The 15,826-nt window shown below is 41.9% G+C and overlaps 1 protein-coding gene across 3 annotated transcripts in view; it reads left to right on the top strand.

Moving 5' to 3' along the window:
- Positions 1-15,826, top strand: part of FAF1 (Fas associated factor 1) — a 307,409-nt gene that overhangs the window by 186,698 nt on the left and 104,885 nt on the right. For all 3 annotated transcript variants that reach the window (XM_030571511.1, XM_030571512.1, XM_030571513.1), the window contains 2 exons: positions 7,335-7,430; positions 14,962-15,088. In XM_030571511.1, the coding sequence (XP_030427371.1) occupies positions 7,335-7,430; positions 14,962-15,088 (223 nt within the window). The remainder of the gene's footprint in view (positions 1-7,334; positions 7,431-14,961; positions 15,089-15,826) is intronic.

A 15,826-nucleotide genomic window follows, 5' to 3' on the forward strand; every position in this document is an offset into this window, starting at 1 on the left:
TCCAACACCCATTGCAAGGGTTATTTAATTACTTAAATTTATTAAAAGGAACAAGAAGGATAGATGCCTCTAACAAATACTTCAGTGCATTTTAAAGTGAAAGAAACAGTAGCCCGATAACGTACGCTACTGAATAACCAAAAGCACAAAATAAACTGAATTTCCATTTTTCCCTAAATGTTGTCATCAACAATATTTGCTTCTTCAGTAGCCCTCATAAAAGAGATGTGGATCAACACTTACTTTTAGGCTGTTTCAGACTGTTTTCATCAGAGAATTTTGCAGGCTGGAAGCTCTGTATTTTCTTGTGAGCAATATTTTCTCCCTCAATTTAACTTCCAAATCTGAGGCCAGCTTGGGAGGAGAAATCTGCAATCATGTTTTAACTAATGCTTTCTTGACACAGCTGGCAGAACTGATGCTCGCTTTTGGAGTCCAGTTCTGTGGTCTATGTTCAAACAGAACTCCTCAATCCACCTTTGTGCTTATTAAACACCGACAAGTGGGAACATACAGAAGCCATCACAATGTATAAAGAGAAGGATGTTATCAGTAGCTACAGTTATTAGTGAGTGTTGCTTCTGCACATGCACAGTACCCATGCTTCTTCCCCTTCCCCACCTCAGAGTCATGATTAAATAGCCCTGAATTAGTGTAAGGAATTGAAGGGCAGTGGGGGCCACTCTTCCGTTTATATTTGTGGAAACCTACATGAACAGGAAGAATGAATGGCCCCAAAAGACTCTGCTTATTAGAAGACTGTGAGCTTGCACATATCCCACAATTTTGAATATTCTGAGCCAACACTCTTGAAGAACTACGGTTATGGTAGGTAACTTGTGTCCCCTGCCACCTCCATACTCATGGAATACACCTTGAACAAACTCTCTCCTTGCATGGCCTTGAAGCACAGTTCTGCCATGCAAAATGACTATGTAAAAATAAACCACCTTACTGAAAGAACAGATGGACTTCTGGTTAAAAGCACTAAGAATTAGATTATCTTGCTTCTGTCCCTGGATACTTACATGACCCTGATCATCATTGTATCTGAGCATCTCATGTTCTTGAATGTATTTATCAGAGAAATGCTGTTGTCCCCATTGTATAGATGAGAAACTGAGGCACAGAGAGCTCAAGTGACTTACCCCAGGGAGTCTGCAGCAGAGCAGGGAATTGAATGTAAATCTCCCAAATCTTTGGCTAATTCCCTAACCACTGGACCATCCTTCTCCTCTTTCCTGGGTGACTCCAGATAAGAATCTGGCTTGGAGAATCTCTTACTGTGCACAAACCAGAACAAGTGCAGCTTGATTTTTGGATCCCAGGGTAAGTTTGTGGGGCTGACAGTTAGAAGTAGTGTTGTACCTAGCATTTGAAAATGTATTTGGTGCCCAAAATTTTGAACGGATGGGTGAATATTTGGTTCACTTTTATTTCTAAATTTCAAACATTTGTGTGTAGAATTATTTCTTTTAACAATAAAATAATACATCAATTCTGACCTCTATTAATGCCTGAGCGTAGCATTGACTGTTGCATATTAACTGTCAGGTCGACATTAGGCAAGACATTAGGATGTTGTCCCATCAGCTTGTCTTCTCCTGCCACAGCTCTCGCCTGTGGAGTCCTTCAAGTCTTTGTTCCATCACTCATCCTGTTCAACATCTATGTAAAGCCACATGGGGAAACTGTAAGACTTCAGGGTCTCAAGCGAAGTCGTGGGGTGTGATGTATATGGCACTGGACTTGGAGTCAGGAGACCTGGGTCCTGTTCATTGATCTCCTGTGTGAGTTTGGGCAAGTCACTTCACTTCTCTGACTGTTTCGCTTTGCTCCTGTTGTCTGTTTAGACTGTAAGCACTTCAGGCACGGGCAGTCTCTCACTGTTTGTTTGCATGTGCAATGCCTAGCACAGCAGGGCCCCAATCTTGGTTGGTGCCTCAGGGGAACTGTTTTTATACTTAATATGTAAAACTATACATGGACAATACCCAGTTCTGTATCTCATTCTTGATGCTGATAGCATTATCTCCAGCTCTCTTAGTGACTGGCTGAGATTGGCAGGTGCATGAAAGGCTAGTGGCTGAAACTGTATCTGACCTGGTGGGGAAAAGGGCAACATTTTGAAAAGTTAGTGACCACCATAACCTTTCCCACTCTCAAGATGCTCTCCAATAGTAATCTTGGTTCATAACTTGAGAATCCTCTTTGGCACTCAACTAGCTGCAGCTGAAAATACCACCTTAAATCTGGGGCTGGCAAGAAAGTTGGTTCCTTTCATGTGGGATGATGACTTGGATACAGTGATTGTGCCTTTGTGACTTCCAGGCTGAACTACTGCACCTCACTGTACGTGGGGATGAGTGCATTCTCCTTAAAAAAGCTCCAACTTCTCCAAAATATAATACCCTGACTTTTGTGCTGCACTGGTTGCTGAGACACATCACTCTGATGCTCCATTCACTACACTGGCTCCTCATTCAAAGTAGCAGCTCTCATCTTTAAGACCATCCAAACCATTAAACCAAGTTCTGTAAAATACTGGAAACGATGGTTTCCTTTGACAATTTCCACAGCAAAGATTAAATTGTCTAAGACAAGAGTCCTGCTCTTGAGAGCAAAGGAAGGAGCTGTCTTGGCAACCGGATCAAGATTATTTAACTTCCAGAGGAAATGAAAATGCTCATGGATGATTTTCAGTGCAACTTGAGATGCAACTTGCCTCTTCAGCCTAGCTTTTGCATAGCGAGAGCTACTCAGAAAAAGTAGAAACGGGAAGAGAAATTCTCTCTCACTCATTTGAAAAGAAAAAGCATTCTCACAACCCCCTGCAGAGGAGGGTGAAAGCTACTCTGCTGTGGGACTCTTTCTTGCTTTAGCTCTTTTTCTGAGAGGCACTCGGATAGAGGGGTTGCAAATAAGAAGCAGGATAGAAAAACAGCCATGTAGGCTAAGTATGGAGAAAGGTATAGGAACTGTGTGCTTGAACTTATGACTTTGATTGGTTCTTTACATAGAGAATACAAAACAGAGTATTTAATACTTGTGTTGTAGGGACCTTCTAAAAGAGAACCATTTTGTGTTTCAGTTCTTGAGAGAGGTTAGTGTTGTGGAAGGCTTAATTTTTTGGTCTTCCTTTTTGTGAGAGCACCTATCTAAGTTAACCATTATTTTTGTATAATGTTTCAAGTTTGGTAGCTTAGGCAAAGTTTCAGAATTTGTGGCCGTCAGTTGTTTATTTTTAAATCTCATAAACTTACTGAATGCAAGGTGAGATGTAAAATGGCAATGCCAGTATTGCAATCGAGAATGCAATTCTTGCGTTGTTGACACAAGAGTTTCATAGATAATTGAGCTTGACCTGTATGCCTGTTTTAATATTTCATTTGTTCCATACTATTATTAGTCACATCCTTTTTGACTGTATTTTTTTTTAATGTGACTAAACTGCTATTTAACCCCGCTACAAGAATGTGACAGTAGGCTAGTCCGGGCAGGTAGCATTCACTTGGTAACTAGCGTACTTAATCAGCTTGCTTCAACCTGCAGCAAATTAAAGCTTTGTGAGCTCTAGTGCATAAGTGATAAAAGCAGCTTACATGGTGAAAAAATATAAATAGGGCATTTCCAGTGTACTCACTACAGTAAATAAAATGTCAGACTTATGATTTATTCTTGGCTTTTGGTTAAAGATAGATCAAATTTACATCATCCTTAAAGATTTTACAGTCTAATGATGGAGCTGGTGTGTGTGCGTGTGTGTGTGTGTGTGTGTGTGTGAGAGAGAGAGAGAGAGAGAAATATAATTTAAATCACCCCATGGCCAAGAGAACAAAATAGTATTTTGTAGGATACAGCAAACATTTTTTCTATCCTGTAATCACTCTGAAGAGGAATCGTAGCAAACCACATATCTAGAAGCATCCTGATATGAATCAATAATGCTGGTAGAGTACCAAAGCTTTTGTCATGGTCATATTCTACAGAGATTGAAATTGTTGCCAAACAAAACCTAGCATGATAATTTCAGATCTGTTCAAACTGCCCAGAAAATGATTGAAAACCTTTGGATGATTTCATGGATTTTAAAACCCGAAAGAATCATCCTAATAATGCAATCTGACATTCCTGCATAACATGTCATTAAATGTCACCCAGTAATTCGTGTATCAAGCCCAATAATTTGTAGTTAAATATAGCGGACATAACTATTTGGCTACATATTAATGGGGTGAAAATTAAACTTCTTAATAGGTATCTTTTAAAAAAAAATTCAAAATTTATTTCAAAGTGCTGAATTTTTTTGTAAAAATTAGTCATGTTTCTTAAATTCTGGAGGATTTTTTTTAAAGCCACCTCTTATAAAGCACTTTAGATCAGAGCATAAAAACATTCCTGTGTTTTATAATAAAAGATAATTATCTAAATTAGTCAATGATGAAATCTCTCAACATACCTTTTTTTCAGATTTTCCAATAAATGAGATTGCAGCAAGTTTAGGGCCCCAAACAAGATAAACAATGATCAGCAGCTAAACTGCACCCAGGCAGCATTAGGGATAGAACCCAGAAAAGAACACAGAACCCCTGCCATTTTAGCTAGAGGAGAATCTCAGAGTTGTAGAGTATCTGGGGGTTATAACCCTTCTGGACCAGTGGAAGACATAGGAGTAACATTTTCAAAAATGCTTAAGCAATTTAGGTTTTTAAGAATCTAAGGGCCAGATTTTCAAAGGTATTAGATGCTGATAGATGCCTCATGGGATTTACAGAAGCACCTAAGCAGGTTAGGCACCTGACTCCCATCAAAATCAATCATCCTGAAGAGAATTGTGCTCAAGATGGAAAACTTTCTGGCTGAAGAACAAGCCAGGGTTAGAGCCAAGAGAGTTACAGTAGAGCAAATATTTAGTCTGCCTGTGCTATGCGAGTAAGTGTTGGCGAATGATGGGAAAGTGGTCCATGTCTCTGTGGATTTTTCTAAGGTGACAGAATATGGCATAACCTCTTTGAGCAATCCTGCCGCAGGTCAGACTTGGTGGAAATGTAACAAGGTTGATACAAATTCTCTGTGAAAGTACAATGGCTTCAGTGTTCAAAAGGTGTGAACAAAATAATTGACTTAATTGAAGGATAGGTGTCAGACAGGGCTGCATGCTATCACCAATGCTCTTCCATTGTTCTCTTGAAGAAATGTTAAGATAAGCCATTCATGGAAATTTACAGGTGGGCATATTCATTGGTGGATTAAAAATTAGTCATCAGCAAAACACAGATGATATTGACTGGATTGGATTATTGCAAGAAGGGGTGCCAAAATTGCCAGAAAGAGCAGTAGTGGAAGACGTTAGTTCTAAAGATGAAAAAAACAAAGACAATGGTAACATCTAAGTCTTTGAAAAGGTGATATCTCTACCCAAATCTGAAGAGGAAGAAAGCCTCCAAGTGTCCTATTTTCTTAGCAGTGCATTGAATAATTTTAAATACCTAGGTACTATGACTATATTGGGTGCTAAACATCTCTTAGAGAGCCAACATAGAATTGGACTTGGGACTGCTGCTCTAGCGACTTTCTGCTGACTTTCAGTTGGCTAAGCAAGAGTGTTACCATGAAATGTAAAAATGAAGTCGCTGCAGTCTCTTGTCTTCAGCATCTTGCTATGTGTGTGCGAGACATGGATGCTACCGAAACCGGACATTAAGAGGCTTTCTGGCTTGAAATTGAAATGGTGATTGCTGCGCAGGAACTGTACTTCTCACATGACAAATGATGAGGTAGGTAATCGCCCAAATTTAAAGCATAACTGGAGTGATACCTGATATCAGTTTAGTCAGACAAAGAAAACTTGTGGAACCTGTGGGTTGGATTAGCAGAGGAACATCACCAAAGCAAGTTTTGCAGGGATTGGTGCCGGGACATGGGGCACCCTCAGTGAGTGTGGTTCAGCAATATGGCTGACAGCATGGGATGCAATATGTCACTTTTCAAGGCTGTGTGAAGACTTGCAAAACGTTGAAGAAGATTGCTCACCAATGACTCTTGCATGCTGTGTTTACTGTTCATTGCGATGTGAGTCTGTGGTGCTTTGTACTGTGAAAAGACTATGTGTTTATGTACTTACGTTGAGTAGTACTTTTAATTCACACTGAAATTAATGAGTCTGTCCTTGGAGGAAGGTACATAATTGGATCTTCTAAGATTATTCCCTCATATTAGTGGATATTTAACCACCATGTCTTTCAGGCAATTGCTATGTCTTTACTGTTACTGTTTCATTCATTTTAAATGTAGGCGTATGATGATAGCTAAAAGATACCTCTTATTTTCCCTTAGGATTGATTAATAGATATTCTTCCTACACTGACTGCAGGTTCACCACCATAGCTGAGTTCCTGGGTGTCGATGTTTAAATGGGAAGCATGACATATGTCTTCAGTATTAGTGTTAATTAAACTTTATACAGGGAGATTCCACGTTAACAAATAGGTTTTTAAAAATATATATTTGTAACATTTGGATTATGATGTACCTTTAATGTCTTCTTATATTAAACTTTGTATTTTGAAGTTATTTAAATAGTGTTTTTAATTAATCCCTTAGTACCTTAACTTGTCTTTTGTTTGCTACTTTACTTATTGATTAGGGAGGGAAAATGATTTACATGCATTTTTATCATAGCTGAGCTCCACTAGATAACTACTTTTATAATTTGATCTATTAGCCTCTCTTAATATGGAAAAATTCTCAGTATGGAAACAAACTCAAGCCAGTATGCCAGGGTCTTTAACAACTGTGATGCTAGTATCTTAGCAAAAAGCTGAAATGCCAGTGGAAACAATTATCACATCTCTTGTATTACTCTTCTTATGTGAAATATGTACAGAGTTTTTATAGGGTTCAGAACATAATAATTCTCATAGCTCATCTGTGTGCTGCTGGGGCAGCTGTTGAAAGAAACAGCAGCCAGTTTTCAGGTGGCCTCTGCTACGGCATTTCATCTTCTGTTGGCAAGTTTTCTATTGATGACTTAGCATAGCTGTAGAGAAACTTAAGGCAGAGAGATGTTGTAGCCTTGTATGTCCAGTTGAGAATGAGTTATTGAGGCTCTTCGCATAAGAGAGGATGTTGCAATATAAGCCTATTAACAGTAATTGTACAACTGTGGCTGCTTTTTTTCCTAAATAATTTTCATGTGATGAATTATTTTTATTTTTCAGTCTTTGTCATGGTATAATTCATTCAGACATCTGCAGTGCAGTTTTTAACCCAAAAAGCAAAAATATTCTGAAACGAGACAATTACATTAATCAATAATTGCTGCTTTGTTGCAGATGACTCTAGCTGCATCGGGGCTCACTTATCCTTGCCATCGACTTACCGTAGGAAGAAGATCTTCACCTGCACAAATCAGAGAACAGTCAGAGGAGGTAAGAAAAATCTGTCAACTTTACAAATATACTCTGGGAGGGAATGTCCAGAAGCCTGTTCTACATTAGTCATTTTCTCCTCTAGTGTTGACTACTGTGGATGCCTAAAACCAATCAATCTACAGTGCCTGTACAAGATATTCATTAGAAAGAAAGAAAAAGTGGAGCTAAAGAAAATGAGGGAAGAACCAAAGCAAGGGAGTCATAGTGAAGTACTATTAAAAATAATCAAAAGAAAACTAAAAAGTAAAATGTATACAACTTTTGAATCCTTATAGCCAGTACCGTTAGTGACACCTGTAGTTGAAGTTGCCTGATGTATTCCCTGATAAACTTCTGCTTTCAGTTGCTTACAACTCTGAGAGACTATTTGGGCTGAAATTTTCCCTGCTTGCCTTTCGCCTCAGGTTGAATTTAAAATAGGCACCTTGCCATTTTAAACAATTTTTTTTCCAACCATTTTATGTAGAGTGCTCTAGCACCTTAAGCCCTGGCTTGATGGGCAAAAAGGGGGTGTGTTTCAATCTTATTAGCACAGTCGAGTTGGTTTACTGTAGTTATAAACCACTGTCAAGCTGCAGGCTAACACTCTGAAAACTATATTTGGCTAGAGAGACAAAATAGGTATGGGAAAGTGAACTGGATTAGTCTGGTTTAGACATCAGCAAGAGAATTGTTAACCAAGTTCAATAATAATGCTAAATCTTGTCCTGTGTTACACCTATACAACCTTATTGAAAAAAGCTGAAGTCTGATTTCCTAAAATGTTTTATGAATCTAAGGTATTAAATTTATGTGATTTGCACAGTTGAGGTAATTGAAAATAGTGGGTTCTTCTTCGAGGAGTGTCCCTGTGGGAGCTCCACCTTAGGTGGCTTGGCGCCCTGAGCTTGTAGTCGGAGATTTGTAGTAGCAGTGCCCCAGTTGGCCACACATGTGCAATAGCCATTTCGCGCTGCTCCGAGTGGCCACTTAGCGTGCATAGCCAACCATCCCTCAGTTCCTTCTCTACCGCCTTTGGCTTGAGTCGGAGTGACAGCAGCACCTGTCTGTCTCGTGAATTGCTTATATTCCCATCTTTATTTATCGTTTTTGCCAGTTTTCTTCTGTTTTCTCATCCTGAAAGCGACACACTGCTACCCACCCATATTTTTTCCTTGTCCCCAGATGAAACAGTTATGCCACCACCTCCTACCCCATAGGTGATAATTTCAAGTCCTTCCAGGACTAATACAAAAGAGTTGCAGAATCCCTGAACATCTCTTTAGCAGAGCTGCCAGAGACCCAGCACAAACTTACTGACATCCTGCAGGCATCCCCATCAGCAAAGATAGCTCTGTCCATTAACACTGGTATAATGGATCTTGCAAAGATGAGATGGCAGACACCAACCGTTGTCCCACCCTCTTGTAAACGCTCGGACAGAAAATATTACATACTAGCGAAAGGGGCTGAGTTCTTATTTACGGCTCCAAATTCACTGGCCATAGAGGCAGTAAACCAAAAGGGTAAAACAGCACCAGTCAAAAAACACCCTTTATGACAAAGACTGGAAAAGGCTTGATCTCTTTGGATGCCAAACCTAATCCTCAGCCTCACTGCAGTTTCTCATAGCAAACTACTCTGCTCTGTTGGCGAAATATACCTACAACTTGTTTAATAAAATGACATCTGTTATTGAACAAATACTGGAGGAGTCAAAGGAGCAATACAAAGCGAACATTGCAGAGGACCCCTTAATTGCCAAAACAGCACTGCAGGCCTCCCTTGATTCTGCTGACATGGCAAATCATTCCATTGCTACATCCATGATTCTGCGTTGAGCATGATAGCTCCACCTCTCTGGATTTCCTAGGGGAAGTGCAAGCCACAGTTGAGGACATTCCCTTTGAGGGACAAAAACTATTTGCGGAACCCATAGATGCATCCCTAAGTCCCTTAAAGGACTCGAACCACCTTGAAGACCATAGGTATTTACGTTCCCCCAGACAAGAAAAAACAGGGCAGATTTTATACCCAAAGACTCCATCCCGCCCCGTGCTCCCATCCCCAGAGACAATACGATCAATGCCGCAAGCAAAAACAAGTGAGGTGCAGGCAGAACCAGGATCAACCTCCGTGTCTCAACCTTCAACATCCTGTCAACTGTTTTGAAGTAATGGTTGAGAGCTCGAGACCTCTGTTTTCTCCCATGCCGGATTATCAGATGACCTCCCGCCTCTTTGGAGACTGCTTGCTACCACACTACCCAGTCTAGAACAACATCACTACAGACAAAGGAGTGCTGGAAATCGCCCAGAAGGGTTGCTCTATCCCATTTATTTCTACTCCCCCTACCCACCCACCTTCCCTGTCCCTCTTCAGTGACCCCTCTCACAAGATCCTGTTGCAGCGGGAAATAAACCATCTCCTGCAACTAGGAGCTCATGGAAATAGTACCACTCCGACACAGGAGAAAAGGGTTTTATTCTCATTATTTTCTCATGCAGAAAAAGAATGGGGGCTGGAGACCATTCTGAACATACGCAAACTCTACAAGTTTGTAATGATGCAGCACTTCAAAATGGTTATGCTGGCAACCATAATTCTGACATTAGAGAAAGGGGATTGGCTCTCGTCCATCGACCTACAGGATGCCTACTTTCATGTCACATTCATCCAGCACACAGACAATTTCTGCGCTTCACACTAGGCCATCAACATTACCGATACACAGTACTACCCTTCGACTTGTTGATATCTCCAAGGGTGTTCTCCAAAGTCCTAGCTGTCACAGCAGCTCACCTCCTCAGGCTAGGGCTAATGATCTTCCCATACTTGGACGACTGCCTCATAAGAGCACCAGCTCAGCAGACAGCAGTACAAGCTACTCAAACCACTGTAACCCTCTTCACAAGCCTAGGGTTTTAAATAAATGTCCAAAAGCCCACCCTGTTTCCTGTCCAACAACTAGAGTTTATAGGAGCCTATCTTGACTGTCCTGCAGCACAAGCGAGATTACTCCAATAGCGATACCTCAACCTAAAACCAGGGTGATGATGACAATCACAGACAGCCCCCAAACATCCTCCAGGACCTGCCTACAACTGCTTGGGCATATGGCTGCTACAACTTATGTAGTCAAACATGCCCAACTGCATATGAGATGCCTACAGGCCTGGCTCCTCACCTGCTGTATATTACACAAGCATTCCCTCCACAAATAACTCACTATGCCGTGCAGAATGAAGGATTTCCTCAAGTGGTGGATGCAACCACAAAACATCTGCTTGGGGGTCCCATTTCAACAAAATTTCCCACTTTAACAATCACCACAGATGCCGCCCTACTGGGATGGGGAGCCCATCTGGACACCACCACCATTCAGGGACGTTGGTTCACAGCAGAAACCAACCTACATATAAACATTCTAGAGCTCCAAGCAGTCAGAAAAGCATCCAAACACTTCCTTCCGCTTATCTGCAACAATACCATCAATGTCTTCACGGACAACACAGCCTGCACGTTTTATATAAACCGACAAGGCGGAGCTCAATCATACCCTCTCTGCATTGAGGCACTACACCTATGGCAATGGTGCATATCCAACATGATAGACATTTCTGCAGCTTACCTGCCAGGACTGCAGAATGCCATGGCAGACCATCTGAGCAGACACTTCTCACAAACCCACAAGTGGGAGATGGACTACCCGACCCTCATGACCATATTCAACGAGTGCGGGTTCCCTGCTATAGATTTATTCGCAACAGCTCACAATACTAAATGTCCTCAATATTGCTCCTGAGCAGGGCTCGGGCATCACTCACTGAGCAATGCCTTCCTCACAAAATGGGAAGCACCACTAATGTACATGTTCCCCCCAATTCCTCTATTAAGCCGAGTGCTACACAAAATCAGACAGGACAAGGCCAGAGTCATATTCATTGCACCCACGCGGCCTAGACAGATGTGGTTCCCACACCTAACGCGTTGGCCGTGCGCCCACCTCGAACCCTTCCACAACTTCCTCATCTCCTGACAAAGGAGGCCGGCCGCATCATTCACCCCATCCTAGCGATTCTCTGCCTCAAGGCTTGGTTACTCCATGGCTAACAGGCCTGGATCAGGATTACTCTGAGGAGGTTAAAGACTTTCTCTTGAACAGTTGCAAACTGAGTGCACGCAAAACTTACTTTCATAAGTGGATATGTTTCTGCCCTTGATGCAAGGCTCATCGTAAGTCTCCTCGTTCTGCCCCTCTACCCAGAGTCCTGTACTATATGCTAGGCCTTAAAAAGGCAGGCCTCTCCAGTAGCTACATAAAGGTAGAATTAGCAGAGATCACCTCACTACATGGTAAGGTAGATGGAACCATGATCTGTGCTCATCCAACAACTAAATGATTCTTAAAGGGCATGACCAACATCTACCCTCCCCTAAAACACCCTACTCCTATATGGAACCTTAACCTTGCGATACGCACCCTCATGGGTAAACCATTTGAACCTCTTGTGACTTGCTCACTGCTACATCTATCGATGAAGGTCTCCTTCCTTTTCACGATCACTTCAGCAAGATGAGTAGGCTCTCATGGCACACCTGCCGTATACTACATTCCATAAAGACAGTGATCCTGAGACCCCACCCTAAATTTATACCTAAAGTAGCCTCTTCATTTCATTTAAACCAACCCATTTACTTACCTGTACTTTTTCCGAAACCACTTGCTGACACCAGGGAGGTTTCCCTTCACATTCTTGACGTCTGTAGAGCTCTAGCTTTCTACCTAGAAAGAACAAAGACATTTAGAAAATAGTCATGTCTCTTTCTCTTGGTCACAGAGTGATCGAAGGGTGAGGCCATCTCTAAACAAAGACTATCTAAGTGGATTTCTGGCTGTATCCACTTGTGCTATCATCAGAGCAACATCCCTGATCCACCTGGGATTTGTACACACTCCACCAGAGCGTTATTCACGTCCTCAACAATGTATATACAACACAGCCTGCACGTTTTATATAAACCGACAAGGCGGAGCTCAATCATACCCTCTCTGCATTGAGGCACTACACCTATGGCAATGGTGCATATCCAACATGATAGACATTTCTGCAGCTTACCTGCCAGGACTGCAGAATGCCATGGCAGACCATCTGAGCAGACACTTCTCACAAACCCACAAGTGGGAGATGGACTACCCGTTCCTCAACGTTGTACCTATTGCAGGCATTTGCAGGGCGTTCCTCAACAATGTACCTATTGTAGGCATTTGCAGGGCAGCTACCTGGGCCTTGGCCCACATGTTTACACAAAATTATGCCCTGGAACAACATTCCTCTCCTAACACTCAGTTTGGACTCTCTGTGCTGTCTGCCTTCAGCAAAGATACTCTGAAGCCCCACCTTCCACTGGGGGTACTGCTCCATAGTAACCTAACGTGGAGCACTCACAGGGACGCTCCTCGAAGAAGAGAAGGTTACTCACCTTGTGCAGTAACTGAGTTTCTTCGAGGTGTTTGTCTTTGTGGGTGCTCCGCTACCCTCCCTCCTTCCCTCTACTTCAGCATTTCATGCTGATTCTGTAGGGTAGAGAAGGAACCGAGGGACAGTTGGCTGTGCACGTAAGTGGCCACTCGGTCGCGTGAGATGGATACCGCACATGTGTGGCCACCGGGGGTGCTGCTACTACAAATCTCTGATTACAAGTGCAGGGCACAAAGACACCTAAAGTGGAGCACCCACAGGGACAACCGTCTCGAAGAACCTCAGTTACTGCACAAGGTGAGTAACCTTCTCTTTCTACAGGTGTAATGAAGGACAGAATATTACTGATGACTGATCATGAACCAGTGTTTCCGTGGCTTGATTTTAAGATCCTAGTTTGCATTAGGAGGCCTCATAATTTGAATTTATCGTTCTTGCACTTGAAAATTGAGTAAATTGGCTCTGTAAATCATTGAGGGGGGGAAATAAAGATAAAGGCCTGCAAATCAATGGCACATCAAGAGAAAGAGAACATACACATATAATGAAATTGAAAACAAATTGACAACAAATTTAAAACTGAAAAAGCAATACTTGTTTTACACAAAATGTGATTAACCTGTGGAACTCACTGCCACAAAGGATTATTTAAGACAAACATGTGAAGTCTTATTGCCCCTCAAGTCACTCATGTAGGGCATGGTGTTTTAAGCCTGATCTACACTTAAAACGTAGCTCAACATACCTACAGCAATCAGGAATGCGAAAAATCCATAACACTGTATGCTGTAGCTATGCTTACCTATCCCCTTGATGCAGATGGAGACAGGTCAACGAAAGACTGGTTCCATCGACCCAGCTACTGTCATTCAAGAAAGTGGAGTTCCTATAGCAATAGAAAACCCCCTTCTGTTTCTGTAATCTGTGTCTAAACTATGGGGTTACAGTGGCATATCTATGGCTCCATAACTGTGCTGCTGGAGCACCTGGAGTGTAGACATGGCTTCATATATGATTGGTTTAAGGCTGGTTGGTGTGGGCGCCTGGGGGATGGGAGTCATGGATGCAGGGCTGGCTCCAGGCACCAGCCCAGCAAGCAGGTGCTTGGGGTGGCCAAGGGGAAGGGGCAGCACGTTGGGCTCTTTGGCAGCAATTCAGCAGCAGGTCCCTCAGTCCCTCTTGGAGGGAAGGACCTGCCACTGAATTGCCGCCGAAGAAGAAAGTGGTGCGGTGGAGCTGCCGCCGATCGCAATCACGGCTTTTTTTTTCCCTGCCACTTGGGGCAGCAAAAACACTGGAGCTGGCCCTGCATGGATGTATGGTACTCTGGGTTTCTCTTGTGGTTACTGTTGTCTATTTGCACTGAAGTTGTGAAATTGTAACAGCATTGTTTTTTCCTAGCATACATTCCAGTGGCTTTCTTTCTTTCTATAGTAACGTCATCATAACTCCTAAATTGGGCGTGGTGGGGAGGGTAGTCCTTGCAAGGAAGTCACTTAAAGGGCAATTTAGCATAAGATGGTTGAGGGAGAAGGCCTCCTCAACCATGTTTGTGTGAGAAGAGGTGGAGTGTCACTTTTGCAGAATCCAGAACGGTTGACCATTGAAGGCCACTGGTGGAGGCACAGCTAGATTGAGGGGGACCTGAGTTCTTGGTGCAGCAGCCTTGTGTGTCCGCCTACACACATTGATATGTATAAGTGGTTAGTCTGGTGGCCACTGAGAGTACCGTAATCTGGTATGCCAGAGTAGGACCAAGTGTTCCTGGATTTTGTGATTGTGGGAATTGGGTTAGGTTGGGTCTCATCCCAATAGTTTTGAGGACTGCCTCCCACAAAAGCTATGTCAACACTGCACTGCAGCACAGACTACAGGGAGCGAATCGCAGAGGGCACCCAAGTGTTGTGATCTGCAGTGCTGTGTTTGCACGGACAAGATTTTATTTATCTAAAGAAAGGCATTTTCAGTATATAGTTCTTCATTTCAGCATTATATTTGCGTGTTTCACTAAAGGTGCCTTAACTATGTAACAGGCTTTTTTTTTTTTTTTTTTTTTTTTTGAATAGCAATGCACTGATGTTCATATGGTGAGTGATAGCGATGGAGATGACTTTGAAGATGCTACAGAGTTTGGAGTTGATGATGGAGAGATGTTTGGCATGGCATCATCTGCCTTGAGGAAATCTCCAATGAGTAAGTATTGAAAGATAACATACTGTTAACTATGCAACACTGTAGTGAAAGCGACAAGAACTGAAGGATTTAAACAGTAATAGACAAGAAAATATCCTTAATTTCCCTATTGATCCCACTGGTTATTTTCTAGGGTACTGTTAGAAGGACATGCTGTATTTCTGTGCCTATTTTATTTTAGTTTTGCACTGCTTAGTGCCACTTTCACTGAACTGAGAAGAGGCAAAAAGATACAGCTTAGAATTAATGTATTCTGAACACAGTCTATAGCAGATGCTGAAAAAAGCCCATAATGGGAACATTAGAATTGCTATACCAGTTCAGTATACGATTGCTTTCTCTGCTGCTGACTAAAAGTGAATGCTTCAGAAAGAAACCTGATAATGGGCGACTATGGGATTATTTTCCCAAAGGGGAAATTCTTTCCTATCCCTATGTGTTTACCCTCTGCCTAAAGCATGAAAGTTTAACTCCGTCATAAATGCCTATCTAATGTAACTGTGGATTTTCTTTTTAGCTATGTAAATGACTATTTTTTTAAAATTCTCCTAAGCTTTTCATGTTAATATCCAGTGACAATGAGTTCCCCATGTATATTTCATGTTGCATAAAATATTTCCTTTTATCAGTGTTAGCTTTTTAATTTCATTGGGTGATTCTTTGCTCTCGTATGAGAGTAAGTAGGAGCGCCTGGTTATCTTATCTATGCCATTCATTATTTTATAAACATCTCTATCA

The sequence above is a fragment of the Gopherus evgoodei genome, chromosome 8 (assembly GCF_007399415.2).
Source record: "Gopherus evgoodei ecotype Sinaloan lineage chromosome 8, rGopEvg1_v1.p, whole genome shotgun sequence".
NCBI classification, from domain to species: domain Eukaryota; kingdom Metazoa; phylum Chordata; order Testudines; family Testudinidae; genus Gopherus; species Gopherus evgoodei.